This window comes from Pelobates fuscus, chromosome 1, assembly GCF_036172605.1.
Source record: "Pelobates fuscus isolate aPelFus1 chromosome 1, aPelFus1.pri, whole genome shotgun sequence".
Lineage (NCBI taxonomy): Eukaryota > Metazoa > Chordata > Amphibia > Anura > Pelobatidae > Pelobates > Pelobates fuscus.
This window is the reverse complement of record NC_086317.1, coordinates 80,317,583-80,332,814: the sequence shown is the minus strand read 5'-3', so window position 1 is coordinate 80,332,814 and position 15,232 is coordinate 80,317,583. Positions and strand designations below refer to the sequence as shown.

General features: G+C 42.4%; 1 protein-coding gene across 2 annotated transcripts in view; it reads right to left on the bottom strand.

Moving 5' to 3' along the window:
• The window catches only part of YWHAE (tyrosine 3-monooxygenase/tryptophan 5-monooxygenase activation protein epsilon), a 40,356-nt gene extending 25,770 nt beyond the window's left edge, over positions 1–14,586 (bottom strand). Inside the window, exons 1-2 of one of the 2 annotated variants that reach the window (XM_063449914.1) lie at positions 14,365–14,586; positions 1,737–1,936 (exon numbers count right to left, since the gene is read on the bottom strand). In XM_063449914.1, coding sequence (XP_063305984.1) covers positions 1,737–1,936; positions 14,365–14,428 — 264 coding nt within the window. In that variant the 5' untranslated portion in view covers positions 14,429–14,586. The remainder of the gene's footprint in view (positions 1–1,736; positions 1,937–14,364) is intronic. The other variant, XM_063449913.1, reaches the window with a different exon arrangement.
• Positions 14,587–15,232: the final 646 nt, after the last annotated feature.

The window sequence follows — 15,232 nt, the reverse complement described above, 5'->3', positions numbered from 1 at the left end:
TCTATACTTTCAAGTGACTTGCTGTGACTCCTGCCGCTCACAACCTGACCCAAAGAGGTACCTACCTGTCGCAGACAACGGCTGGAGTGTCCCGGTGTGGAAAGCCGAGATGCCGACCGACAAGAGCCATATGGTAGCGGTTGCGGCCTAGCGGGGGAAAATCGGCCGATCCTACCAACAGGACCACACGAGGTCCCGTTCCCACCTCCCCCCACCAAGCACAGCATGGGGTTGGTCCCGACCCATATACAGGTGACCATACTAGCCGCATGGCAGAAGGGGGAGCACCAGCCACGTGGACGCCCGGCGAAGCAATGGGCGAGCTGGGATATGAATCCAGGCTAGAGAGAATATTCCAAGACTTTTGGCGCAAACTGGAGGTAAAAAAGTGTCCCGTCCAGCCCTGACCCACACGCTACCGACAGCCTGATTCACGGCAAATCAGCAAGCAACCTGTCACTAAGAACTCCAGCATGGCGGTGGTATAACAAACACCAGACTAAAGCAGAGAGCGAGAGGTGCCAGCCGTGACCCCACACGTGGATTCTACAGAACGGTGCCAACTTCTCCACCCTACCTGTCCACGCTGCAGCCCTACCCAGCAGAGGTATAGGCTGAACTGGCCCCTACTGACAGTCCCACCATCACCACTCTCAGCCAAGGGCTGATGGGACCTAGCCTGAACAGCCCACACGGACTCTCCTTGCTGGACTCCCACCTGTAGCTACGCTTACCACGTTGCCTACTGGTATAATTTTTCTGTTACACAAATTCAGAGGGTCGGAGATCAGCCTAGCATGCTTAGCATCCTAGGACCAGATATTTTATGATACTAACATATAAATGACCCCTAAGACGCAACCTGTCTTTGACAAGCGCACTAAGCTCACAGATCCACATGGGACCGCCCACAGGTTTACCCCAACTTGTCGGTAAATCTATAAATGTTAGGCCAAAAAGCTACTGGAAACAAGGGCCTAGGATTAGTATGTCCAGTGATGCATTAACTCTAGTTTGACACCCTCCAACAAGATAGTAAGCAACGAGTCATACTGCATATATTATAAAAGTTTCAATATGCTTGTTCTATACACTTGTCTTCACTAAGTTTTGTTAAACTACATGTCACATACTACTAAAAAGCACTACTAGATTATCTCTTGATTTTAAAACGTGTAAACTAGCAGTAGCTCGAACTGTATAAGCATGTTCAACATTCCATGTGTTACATAATTTGACTCTAAAAAAACAAAAAAAAATGTGCGGTTATAAAAGTGTCTCATGATTGACAGCTATTTACAGGGCTGGACAAAGCTGATCCCTATTATTTATACCCATTTCCCCAAGCTCACCAGTTTTAAATTTCAAAATCAGAAATTTCACATCATCACCAGCTGGTTTTCATATAAAGAAACTTAACTGGCAAGAAAACCAGATACGACTGCTCACTTGCTCAAAAAAAATTAATGAAAATGTTGGAAAATGCAATTGCGGTGTCTTAACCTGGCACATTAACTGTCTGGACTACAATCCCCATAACACTTTGCAAAAGCTTGATCTTCATAAGAAATTTAGTACTCAGCAGCTGTAGGCCTAAATGTTACCACGTACTAAATTATTTTAGTTCCAGGATAACTTTTTGCCACATTATTTGTGATTGTCACCAGCCTAACATGCCACTGGCCCTGAAGAGGCAATTGTATTTTAATAAAATAACTCAAGACAGAAAGCCTTACCGTTTGTCGATATTCTTTGATCATTTTAAGTTTATCTTCTCCGCCTTTGTTCTCCTCTTTCTGTTCAATGCTGCTGATTATTCTCCAGGACGCTCTTCTAGCCCCAATTACGTTTTTATATGCAACAGAAAGCAAGTTTCTCTCTTCTACCGTCAATTCCACATCCATTCCTGCCACCTTCTTCATTGACTCCACCATTTCTAAAATAAAATATACAAGTTATAAATAAGCAATAACACATTAGAGCACAGTGGGATTATATACATCAATATCAATAAGGAAAATCGTAAAAGTGGAGCAACATGTATAAGCATTTTATGTTCAATGCTTGCCCTTAGACGAACTAGGTTTTAGTATAGATTTTTGCACAACTTGTGCAAACGGCAGTGACAAAATAAGTCTAATGCAACACTCACTGTATTGCAATAAGGTTGAATCTTGATAAAGTTAGTGTTTTAATGTTAAGGAACTATAGTGTAAAGCAAGCATGTCAACCTCAAAGGCTAACACGGGCCAAATAAACCAGACTTAAGTTGATGAGGCCCACAAAAAAAAAAACTTCAGTTTTCATAAAAACGTAGGTTTATTTAGAAAAGTACAGTATAAAAAAGTTGATTTACACTGGACGTCCTCACGCACATAGGGCTTCAAATTAAACAAAAGAGCTAATTTTAAGAAGACATGCATATAACCAATTTATCAGCCCAACTACCTTGACATATTAAGAAGAGTTTGGTAATGGGACGGAAATGGTGAATGTATGCTGTTGCACAGCTGTAAAAAACGAATGACGTCATCTTGTTGATTTTGAAGTCCTATTAGTGTGTTCTTCACTTTGAAACATGATGATCTCAGCCAATCCAACGCTTTCCCATAGGAAAGCATGGGTACCCCTGTCACTATAACAATTTTCTGGAACCGACTAACTCACTCAATCTAATCTCCTTTAGTGGGACTTTAACCCCTTAAGGACACATGACATGTGTGACATGTCATAATTCCCTTTTATTCCAGAAGTTTGGTCCTTAAGGGGTTAAGGATCCCGCTGGGAGGCTTACAGGACACAGCAGGCCCCATAGGTGCCATAATACTTGTTGCCATAAGTAACTATGCAACATTTCGATCACGTACACTAAATATCATCATATTTGTGGGAACATCCCTGCAGCATCCCCTCCCATTTACCCTCCCTCCTCCCCCCCTCCGGTCCCGTTGCTTTGAATTTTTTCCGCTTCTGCCTTCCTCTATAACTTCTACTTTCTCTTCGTATCGTCTCTTAACTCTGATTGGCTTCTCCTTCTTCTTTACTAATCTAACAGCAACATCCTCGCCCTTATTGTAGTGAGTTACGAGCGCCTAGAGATTATCTTAGATTCGACAAACCATCCAAATAGGCGAACTCGTCCGCATGGCTGGAGATGGGTGATGTAACCAAGTGATACGCGAGTTATGCAAATCCGTGAATTTACATTTTTTTGTCAGAATAACTTGTGTGCTACAGTCAGTCATATTTCTTAGTTTTACGTATATCTTAAAATTAGGTGGGGCACCATAATTTTATATGGACTTTCATGGCCAACGTGCAATCGTTATCTACGTGGCTGACAAAGGATTTTTGACGTACAATTTTATGTGCTTCCTATATATGTTGGTGTATGATTCTGTTCATTTTGGCTTGCATATGTTACTGTTTCTATTAAATATGGTGTTTGACCTTGTAATAAATAAAGAATAAAAAAAAAAAAAAAAGGAAAGCATGGGTAGGCAAAAAGCTGTGGGGCCAATCAGCATCTCCATGGGGAGCGTTCAGCGCCTCCATGCAGACCCAATCTAATAAACTGCACATAAATCCAATACACTGCCCACAAATCCCTCCCTCCACTCTAATTTTATACACTGCTCTGTTCCGCCCTCAAATAAATACAGCGCCTCCCCTTCCCAATTTAGCACACTACACAGGAAGGTCCCCCAAGCCCCTCTTACCCTACCTTAAGATGAGCCACCTGTCTTCCAGTTGCAGCCCTACTCAAGCAGGCCAGATGCTCCTCTAGCACTGCGAGCAGGAGGGAAGGGTATTGGCTGGCCTGCTGGAGAACACGATCGGCCGTGGGAGGGAAGACAAGAATCAGACAGGAAATAGCTTTCCTGTCTTGCAGCTGGTCACAGCCACAACACAAAGTTGCCCCAGAGTAGGTGGGACGCAAATATATCCATTGTGGGACGCATGCGGCCCGCAAGTTTGACATGCTTGCTGTAAAGAATAAAACGTATTCCTTACACTACAGAACCACATTAAAACTAATGTTCAGTTAACTTTCATATATTCAAGGGACACTATAGTCACCAGAACTACAGCTTACTGTATTTGTTCTGGTAAGTAGAATAATTACCTTCAGGCTTTTTGCTGTAAACACTGATTTTTCAGAGAAAATGCAGTGTTTACATTACAGCCTAGTGAGAACTTCACTGGCCACTCCTCAGATGGCTGCTAGAGGTGCATCCTGGGGCAGTGCTGCCTAGTGTGCAGATACTGAACTTTCCTCATAGAGATGCATTGATTAAATTCATCTCTATAAAGAGATGCCAATTGGCCAGGGTTGTGTTTGACTTGTGCTGGCACTGCCCCTGATCTACCTCGACAGTCTCAGACATTCCTATAGGACAGACTTGTGATTGGCTCAGGCCACCACTTCTGATGTCAGCAGACCGCGGCAGTTCAGGGGCAGAGGAAGCAGACTTGAATACAAGATTTTACTATATTTAGGAGGGTAAAGGGGGGTAGATGTTGGTTTTTACAATGTGGGATCAGGAATACAGGTTTATGTTCCTGACCGTATAGTGTTCCTTTAAGGTATAGGTGTGTGTGTGTGTGTTTGAATTCATGTATGTATGTCACTGCTGCACATCCCTGACATGATAAACAGTTGCAAAAAGCCTACATGGAGAAAGGAGTGGCCCTTTAAAGTAGGACAGACAAGACTTGAAATTCAAGGTTTAAAAACCTAGGCATCAATTGTACAATATATAATCAATGTTGTGTGATTGTCAGCAGCAAGAGTTATTTGCAAAATAGTTCCCAGCCCAGCCTTCTGTTGTATTTATATAAAAAAAAAAAAAAAAAAAAAAAAAATAGTTCTGCACTCTCCTCTCAAATACCTGGAAATCTGTTTTATAAAAAAAATAAATGCTGAGCAGTCTATGTCAATATGAGGATGCTGAAAGGGTTTATGACCTGCTTACTCACAAAAAGCTTTTCGATGAACAAGGAAGTGAAACTTGCTCAAAGCATCCCAAGTAGAAATTAGAATCTTCCGACTTTAACCAATTCAATATTCTTTGACACCAATAGTTTCGAAACGCATCATAATTATTACTATAAGTAGTAATGATGGTAGTTTGGGTTGGAAAACACTTAAAAGGGACACTATAGTCACCAGAACAACTACAGCTTAATGTAGTGGCTCTGGTGTCTATAGCCTGTCCCTGCAGGCTTTTCAATATACACACTACTGTCTAGTAACGCCTCTAATGTGGCTTCCTGTGTCAGTGCTGCACTGTTACTCTTAAAGTTCCCCATAGGGATGAATTAACTCCACACATCTCTATGAGGAGATGCAGACTGGTGCAGTGTGGAGTTTTCCCCACACATGCGCAATAGCCTCCCAATGTGTTCCTATGAAATGGTTTGACGGAGATCAGCAAGACTGAAGGTCTCAACCATGTGTTCCTGACACTATAGTGTTCCTTTAAGAACATTAAAATGCTTCTTCACAAGAGGAAATAATGGTCTACATAATTTTCCTTCTATGTAGCGGCTGTAAATATATTCCAATGGAAAATGTGTCTTGCATGACAAATAAAAGAATAGATAGAGGTCACCTTACACCTTGCTTTGGGAAACTTTCCAACAGAAGTATTATAGACTAGGAAAGAAAGGGGTGGGTGCTATTTTGTATCATCCAAAATCACAGCATCAACTCTTGAGAGGAGGTAAAGATTTAATTTTTTTTTTAATCCTATCTTCCAGTTTTCCTTTCCTTAAAGGGACACTATAGTCACCAGAACAACTACCGCTTAATGTAGTTCTGGTGAGCATAATCATTATATGCAGGCATTTTCATGTAAACACTTTACATTGCCCCTAGGGACACCTCCAAGTGGCCACTCGTTAGATGGCCACTGGAGGGGCTTCCTGGGGCAGTGCTGCACAGTACGCAGCCCTTCCGTTCAGTGTCCCCACGCTCTGCATAGAGACGCTGAATTTTCCTCAGAGATGCATTGATTCAATGCATCTCTATGAGGAGGTCCTAATTGGCCAAAACAGCATTTGGCCCCGCCCCATGCAGATTTTAGCCAATCCAATGCTTTCCCTAGGGGACATTTTGATGATGTCACAAAGGGGGCAGACCCCACGGCACTGTAAATAAGTAGAGTTTCAAACTTTTCTAGGGGGGCAAGCCACCTAAATGGTGGATTAAACACTATAGTGTCAGGAATACGTTTGTGTTCCTGACCCTATAGTGATCCTTTAAGCCCCCTACATCTTATTTTCGTTTTTGTAATGGATCAACTTGTATGTAAATAAATAACTAAATGGAACTTAGGAGACAAAGGATTCATTCAAAATGCAAAATAGACAACGTTGCAGCTCCTGGCAGCTTATAGAAAAACTCCAGGCACTAACTTCATCTAAAGGTCTAGGCAAGACTCCCCTGGATCCTCTATAGCGGGCCTGCACAACATGCGCCCTCCAGATGTTTTGAACTACAACTCCCATGATCCCCCGTCTATCTGTTTCATTCAAAAAAAACATGGGCGCTTGCCATCGGTTTCATTAAATGAATCATGGGCATTGGGGGTTTTAATCAAAGAATCATATACCAAATGGTGTGTGTGAGATATATATATATATATATAAAAATTAATTAAACAGTGGATTTTTTAACCATTTAGCCTTTTTTTTAAACCGTGAATAGGGCTTATATTGTGGCTATAGTATCACTTAATTTCCACATCTTAACCAGACCAGTCTACACCTTCAAATAGGTGGAGCATCTGTGGTCCGACATCTACAATACACATCACATCCTCTATGACATTAGGGAAAATAGCACGCTGGTATAGTCACCCTTCTAGGTTAGCTAAAATTAGTCAAGGCATTGTCTCCACTTATTTTCAAGGTTGTGGGGAGAAAGTTATGTACTTGCACAACAACAAATTGTCCTGTCCCAGGATTAGACGCCAATGGGAGGGCCTCTTCACAAAGATATAAATAAATAAGATAAATAAAGCTTACAGGACTTTGGTTTAGACAAATACAAGAAAGGAGCACCACACTCAGGTAGATGCTACAGTCTATTAGCTGATCAGAATGGAAACTTTGACTGCTGCTATAAATTAAAGTACTGAATGTTACCTAAAAATATTACATCTATTTTCTCCACAGGGTCTTAATTTGGATCTTCTCCTAGTTAAGTTTTCTTTAGTATGCTTACTCCACTGGGATACTTGTTAGCTCTACTTTGCCATTACCTTTTACCACTCCACCCTCTAGGCATTATCCTTTTTTTTTTTTAAATGTTTAGCACTTCTTGGGGGTGGTCATAGTTCACCTATACTTTGGGAACTTTGTTTTGTTCCTCGTTTGCCTCTGTGGCAGTCATGCTCTGTATATATTTACTAACTATTTCAGGTTCTTATTTACTGGTATTTCTTGATAAAGAGGGGGGGAGTTAAATAGGAACTTGTAAAATTTGTTTCTTGGGTATAATTATGCAGATACCTTATGGACGGCAATGACTAACCCTTCACACTCCAGATGCAAAGGCCTACAGTTTCCATATGGCTCAGTTAGCTAGCAGAGTATATTAGAGAACCGCAACACCAAGAGCTAAACATTTGTTTTTCCAGGGTGCATTATTCATCAGTATAAATAAATTCACCGAGACTAAACCCACTATAAAATATGAAGAAAAATAAAAGACCCTCAGCGTTCCCATGTTTGAGCCATGTTGCCGTTTTATTACACCGCTAAGTTTGTGTTTATTTAGAAAAATGCTTACTTTTAGGGATGACTAAGGATTCACGTGACACTCCAAAACACAATTATATTAATTTATACACTACTTTATGGCTGTCAAACTGCATGAATTATTTTTCTAAAAGCACAAAGGCAGGAGGAGTTGCTAGGTGAGAATATACCAGCAGCTGCAGGCCAAAGTTAAGATTTATGACCCCTCCCACATTTCCTTAAAGTGACAATATAGGCACCCAGACCACTTCATTTTATTGAAGTAATAAGGGTGCAGTACCCATATCACTCAGTCCCGCAATGGAAATCATTGCCATTTTAGAGTAACTAAGACAGCCTTGTAGGATCTTACCGACTTTATTTCACCGGATGCTGGACATCCTCAAATGTGATGTATTAAAGAGGCACTGTCACAAATTGTGCAATTGGAGGGGTACTGTCACAAATTGTGCAATTGGAGGTGCTATTTGTCAATGTTACAATGGACTCTATGTTAAAAATGATCGGATCCCTGAAGTTCTTTATCCAGTTTTTCTTTCCTTCATAGTCAAAATATTTATTGTTTTTTTTTTTATAAAAAGACATTTCGAGAAGAACAAAATCAAACTAGAAAGTTTGACCAATCAAACAAACAGGACACATTTTGTAATCACAGTACATAAAAATAAAGTGAGGACAACAGGTAACAACAAATCAATGTTTCATCTGTGCAACTCTCACATCCCAGTATTGAGATTTTTTATTAATATTTTTTAATTATTTTCTGTCCAGATTTCTGCTGCCTGCCTTCCATATGCATGGTTGTTATTCTTCAGACATTTTGCTCTGTTTTCATATATTCTTAAAATGGAAAGAGAAGAATATACCGGATCCATTACTATACCCTTTAAAGGGAATATTTGAATAAAACTTTGAGCTCATAATACCTCCCTATAGGAAAGCATTGGGAGGCTATGGCGCATGCAATACTGCACCAATCAGCATCTCCTCACAAAAGGCAGTATTTACAATAAAAACATGCAGGGATATGCTATAGACATAAGTACTACATAAAGCTGTAGTTCCGGTGACTATAATCTCCCTTTAATTGTGAGTGCAACACCACCTTTCCCTTTTCTAATTTCATACAACACTACGCTGTGTGTAGCTTATTTTCAGCACAGTTCAGTGGATAATAAAATCTAATGTAAGCTTGTTTGAGCAGAGTCCTCTCCAACCTATCATTCCTGTAAGTTATATTGTAAAGCGCTACGGAATCTGTTGGCGCTATATAAATGGCAATATTAATGTTCAGAAGAAGTGGATCTTTCCTCGCCAATAAATTTTAATACTGCAAGTGACATTTTATGGTGATTGTTTTACATCACAGCTCCTTTTCACTTTTTTGTTTTTATTTATCAGCGTTTGTGATTAGACAATAAAACCGATCTGTATTGATATTACTATTTTACGTGTGATTGATAGTCACTTTCTAAAAATAAAGCCAAAAAGACACTGAAATATTCTGTAACCCACTTAAGGCTCCCCTCGAACATCCCAGCACTTAGGGTTAAAACAGCAACATGTGGTGGTCTTAAAATTGTAAAAGTATATATACTTGACCTGGATTAACAGTCAATAAACAAGTAGTCTTTGAAAGCCTGGAGTGCTGGTATTTGTTCATATTTATATCATATCTGTGACACTGTACCGGGTAATAACTTTTAAGTTGGAGTGCAAGAGTTTTAGATTTGAGATATAGATATATATAATAATATATAATAATTATATAACTTCACAAAGTTTCCCTTCAATAATTGGGGTTTGGTGGCGGAGAGTACTACCCAAGTGCCCCAATTCAGACAGCGGATTTACTGTGGTAAACCGAAATAGATGGCATCAATGAATAAGTTATTGTCATGTTGAGACTGTACATATGAGTGGCATGTCAGTGAAAATACCTCAGGTCATTAGTCAGCTTACATATATTCTATATACTATAGAAAGTTAAAACTTACTACAGTATATAGTCTAGATCAGTGGTGTCCAAAAGGTAGATCCCCAGATGTTGTAGAGCACCAACTCCCATGTTGCTTTGCATGCCTTTAGCGATCCTTTAGAATGATATAGCAACATGGAAGATGTAGTTTAAATTTTTTGGGGGAATCTACCTTTTGGGCACCTCTGGTCTAGATATATCAAGTAGGACTTTAGGGAAAAAGTCCTTCTTGGGCACAGTAAAGCCAAGGCGTTCCGTTTCCACAATTCTCAGCTAATGAACACAGTGTGAAGCAGTGTTTTAGAGTAGTTACCTTTAGTAGAAAGTTCCTTTCAGCAACAATGCCATTTTAAAACCAGAAGCATGCTGATGACCCTGTCAAAACAGTTCATGATTGGTTTTTGGTCAGTGGTTCTTTTAGACCTCAAGCATTGGTTTAAAAACCTGTCTAAAAGGAGTGCACACCATTGCCAAGGGTGCCTGCAGAAATGCAGGATGAAGCCTGAAACACAAGGCCTGCCTGCTTATTGATAGAGTTGGGAATACTATGAGTATTGTGGAAACATGCTCTCATAATTACTGCACCCAAAGTGGACATCTCCCAAATTCCTTGTTGATGTAAGCAGATGATGCACAATATGCACAAGATGCACAATAGTAACTTATGAATTCTTATACTGCAGACCAGGGGTAAACATGAGGCACTCCAGATGCTATGAACTACATCTCCCAAACTGCTATTACAGCAACGATGGCAAACCGTGCCAAAGGTTGCCTAACCTGCTAAAGACACATATGCTCTCATTACATACAAAAAAACACCAAAAAAAAAAGACTTTTGGTGAGTGGTATCAATTAATAAAACAATATTCTAGATTGTTTGGCGACTTAATTTACCGTATACAAAATTGTAAATTAAGGAATATAATATTGGTGATCTGCAATACAAATTGCAAGTCCAATGTTTTTATTTTTGGTAAAAAGTCAGACAAATTACAATTCTAGTGTGGGAGGTCTGACTGATGACAAACCACCCTATGTCAGACCTCCTTTTTGTCATCGCTTTTCTGGACTAAAACATGCTCTTTGGAAAATCTTACACTGCAAGGATTCCAGGAAAACCTCGGAGGAATTATCAGCCCTTGTAAACTTCTTAAAACATGGGTGTAATTTAAATTTTTTGTATAAGCTTACTATGAGCTAGTTTATGCAATTAAATATTTTTTTCCTTCAGTGACTTGATCCTCAAAATAAATGGTAAAGTAATTACTTGGAATACATATTTCATGAATTGGTTTTGGTGTTATGTAATCTTTAGGAAGTCTTATCGATGTCAATAATTTGAAGTCTGGAGTGCAGTATTTAGCAGTTAATTTGGAGACAGATTAGGAGTTTATCCAGATGCCTGGCTCCTTTTCATACCTCTTTATTACAGCAGCTTAGACAGCTAACTCACCACTTACAGAGAATATATGAAATAATCTTGAAGATCCCAGCTTTTAAACTGTTTGCATAGCACCTTTGCAAACATGGGATCTTACAACGATCTATTTTCCCAGTCCTACACTCTACATTAATTTGATGAGGTAACTGTGACTGCATATGTCAATAAATCTGAACACAGAAAACCAAGTGATAATTTTCCCACCTTCATAAGAGTTTAATGGTCTTCCATTTACCAAGCCAGGAACTTACCAGGTAATTGCAGGTTTAAAGCCAGAATAGAGAATTTTTCCATCTCAACTGTGTGGTCTTAAAATTTGTAGTTTCCTTGTCAACACTTTATTCCTGGGTTTTGGTGAATAACCCATATATATGCATATACAAAAAGGTGATCGTGCTCCAAAAACATTGGTTCTATTTTACATAAAATTTATTTTATAGCTCCTTATACAAAAATGTGTAAAATGTTTGGGTGGGGTTTGCAAACTCAACTAAAAACATTCAGAAAAGACTAGCATCTAAGTCATTTGTCTAACTCAACACTAACAAAGAGCCCCCCATCCCTGTGAGATCGAGAATGAAGTCTAGATTTAAAGAGATATTTACCAATATACACCAATGCAGATGTTGACCATGTCAATAACTAAATTGTTTTTTTTTTTTTTTTAAACACAGATTACAAGTTAAAATTTAAATATTTCCAAAAAGGAGGAGAATACAAATGTATACTGGTACATATGTGCTTGCCACAATTTATGATGCACTTCTTGTATGTAGCCAATTGTATTATTCAGGGCATACTCCTATAGATGGGAAAGGCAAACAATTCACAGGTGATGTAATACATCTCCTACAATGCTTTGCCAGTCCTATTATCTTTTAGCCAATTCTGGTATAATGAATATAAAATGAAGAATACGTAAAAGTAGAAGGAAGCCCTTAGGTTTAATTGCAATACAAAAGGATGAAAGTATTGCAAAAAAAATGAACAAAACTAAAATAGATACTGGTCAGATCAATGTTGAATATTTCAAAAACAATAGGTTATTAGTAATAGTTTAGTGTTAATATGGGTGGATGCACTTGGATTGAAGCCCTGTGTTTTCACAGGTAATCAGAATATATGACGAACCAAAAAATAAAAATCAGCCTATTGATTAATTTCCCTTTGCTGCTGGTGTAATTTCAATTGAAGCAGTGTAATAAAGCATTTCTATGAGATGTATACCTTCAAATGTACCCAGGAGTGTATACTCATCACGCTATTCCTATGAAAAGATTAAAAATTGATCAACTACTCTACAGCATATCCAATGCAATCCCGTCTTCTCCAGTAAACAATGAATCCACTTGCAGTCACACTAATGTCGTACCGAGATGTGTCAGTTATCAGGAAACCGCCCCTGGCTCTCCCACCATCCCCCTTACTACGTTTCTTATAGTAGATAGAGCCATGTAATCTGTTCATGACATTCTGCAGAAAGCATTGCAGTAACAGAGGTGGGTGTATGGCACGGAGTGGGTTAAAGGTCTGCTGCCACCCTATAGCCGGGAGCCGCCCTTCGTGCCGAGCCGTGTCTGCACGCACAGAGCTCCCCTCCGCCCGATCACAGCCCGGTCCGGGTGCAATGAATGGGACCGGGCCACATCACTCCTCAGGCTAGGCCTGGGCGGAGAAGCCCGTCCCACTATTCCCACCCCCCGTGCCGAGTGATTGTAGGGTGACTCCCCGTGTCCCCAATGAGATCACCGTGACCAGCAACATTCGGGGGCCACCATCCGGCGGCCGAGTGAAAGGGTTTCTAGTAATAATCCCTGAAACCCCACGATCACCGCCCTGTGTCACCCTCGCCCTTCCCAATGAATGAAAGCAGGAGGCTGGGCGGACACAGATAACCTTGGGCTCCCGGCTCTGCCTTCGTCCCCCCCCCAATACACCCAAGAGCCCCCAAAAATGGCTGATCTTGGCAGCCAGAGTATACAGAACTACAACTCCCATGATGCGCAACCAGACAGGATGGGAACCCTCGATCATTTGAGGAGTACCATGGGCTGCCATCCCCGAGCCAGGCTGGGAGCGCCCCATTATAGCCATCATGGAGTTTTACTATGGGATCAGTACACACCGCCGGCAACCACCGACTGGGGGCGCCATGGAGTCCTCCTTCTCCTCCCTCCCCCACACACAGGGCGCCCCCCGGTACAGGCTCCCAATATAAGGAATAATGCGCAGCTGGGAGCCCCCTGCAGGGAGACCGGCTGTACCGAGGGCGGTGTGCTCGCTGTCACCCAGAGTTACCGGCCGAGGTACGGCCATTACTCCCAGTGTGATGGCGGACACACGGGGTGCTGGTAATAATGAGACCCCCTTCCCCCCACGTAATAATGGGATCCCCCGGTAATAAATGAGACCCACTTCCCTCCCCCGCACCCAGGTAATAATGAGACCCACTTCCCTCCCCCGCACCCAGGTAATAATGAGACCCCCTTCCCTCCCCCAGGTAATAATGAGACCCCCTTCCCTCCCCCAGGTAATAATGAGACCCCCTTCCCTCCCCCAGGTAATAATGAGACCCCCTTCCCTCCCCCAGGTAATAATGAGACCCCCTTCCCTCCCCAGGTAATAATGGGACCCCCTTCCCTCCCCCAGGTAATAATGGGACCCCCTTCCCTCCCCCAGGTAATAATGGGTCTCGTTATCTCCGAGCTGCATCACTGCGGACCCCTACCTGCCCCTCCCCCAGCACAACCGCCTGCACCCCGAGACAGCCGGAGCCGCCCCTCATGTGGGAGCCGGTGTGGGGGTTCCGGGGGTCACGGTCCCGGGAGAGAGGGAGCCGAGCGGCCGCTATGCTCCTCCACCCGCGGGGCTCGCCCTGCTCGGCGGTCGCCATTTTACTCAGCTCTCTTCCTGCCTCCCGCTCTCCCTCCCGCCCGGACACTGCAGGCGGAATCCCACCCGCCGCCCCCCCTCCACCGCCGAGCCCGGGCTGCCGTCTCCAGCCCCGAGCCCTGTCCCTGGGGCCCGCGGTGCGGAGCTCGGTCACAGTCTCCTTTGTCCTACCCTCCCCTGCCTTCCCAGCCCCTCCGCCATTTTGTCTCGCCTCCATTCTCTCCGCCCGCCGACCTGTGAGGGGGGGATGGAAGAAATGGAATAGCGGCAGATTTCTCCCTACCGTCATATCTCTCTGCCTGCTCGGCCAGCTTGGCTTGGTACACTAGGTCCTCTCGCTCTTCCATGACGGTAGCTAGCGGGGATTACAGATGATCTACTGGGCGGATGGAAGCCGATTGTGTTCGCTACGTCTCCCAGCGGCTCAGCCTCTCTGTTCTCTCAGCTCAGCCCGGGAAAGATGGCGGCTCCTTGATCCGGGAACTTCCGCCTGCGCACGCGGACAAAAAAAAAAACTCCTATGGCAACAGCTCCCCTGGCAACAGAAAGCAGGCGCGGCAGGTCTTGGGAGGGGGAGGAGCCTCGTAGAATTCTTGCGTCATGCACACACAGAGGAGGAGAAAAAAAAACCCCACACCAAATACGGGCGTGGCCACGTGCGAGCGGACCTTATAAGGGAGCCCGGTGGGGAAGGAGGCGATCATCTGATTGGTGGCCGCAGTGAGGAGAGGGTGGGAGAGTGAAGGTCGCTGCATTAATAGGCCTGGCTCCCTGTCACCATTAACAAGCCTGATATAATTATTTCATTGTTCCCGGACTCGTTTACAAATGTTCTTTAGAAGACATATGTTTAAATAAATGTGTGCCTACATTTGTATTATGCTGTGTATTGCAGGGAATTACACACATATATATATATAATTTATGTATTTTTTTTATCAAGAATGCTTACATAAAAGGGGTTTATTCGCTAAACTTCGAATTGTTATGCGCTGAAATCCCAATGGCTAATTGGAGGATACAATACCAGAAAAGAATGTACCTAGTCAATCCTAACGCTTCCATCTCAAAAACATTGCACGCATCCGACCCTACTTAACGCCAGATGCAACTAACGTGTTGGTCCTTGACTCCTGTAATCCGCTTCTCAG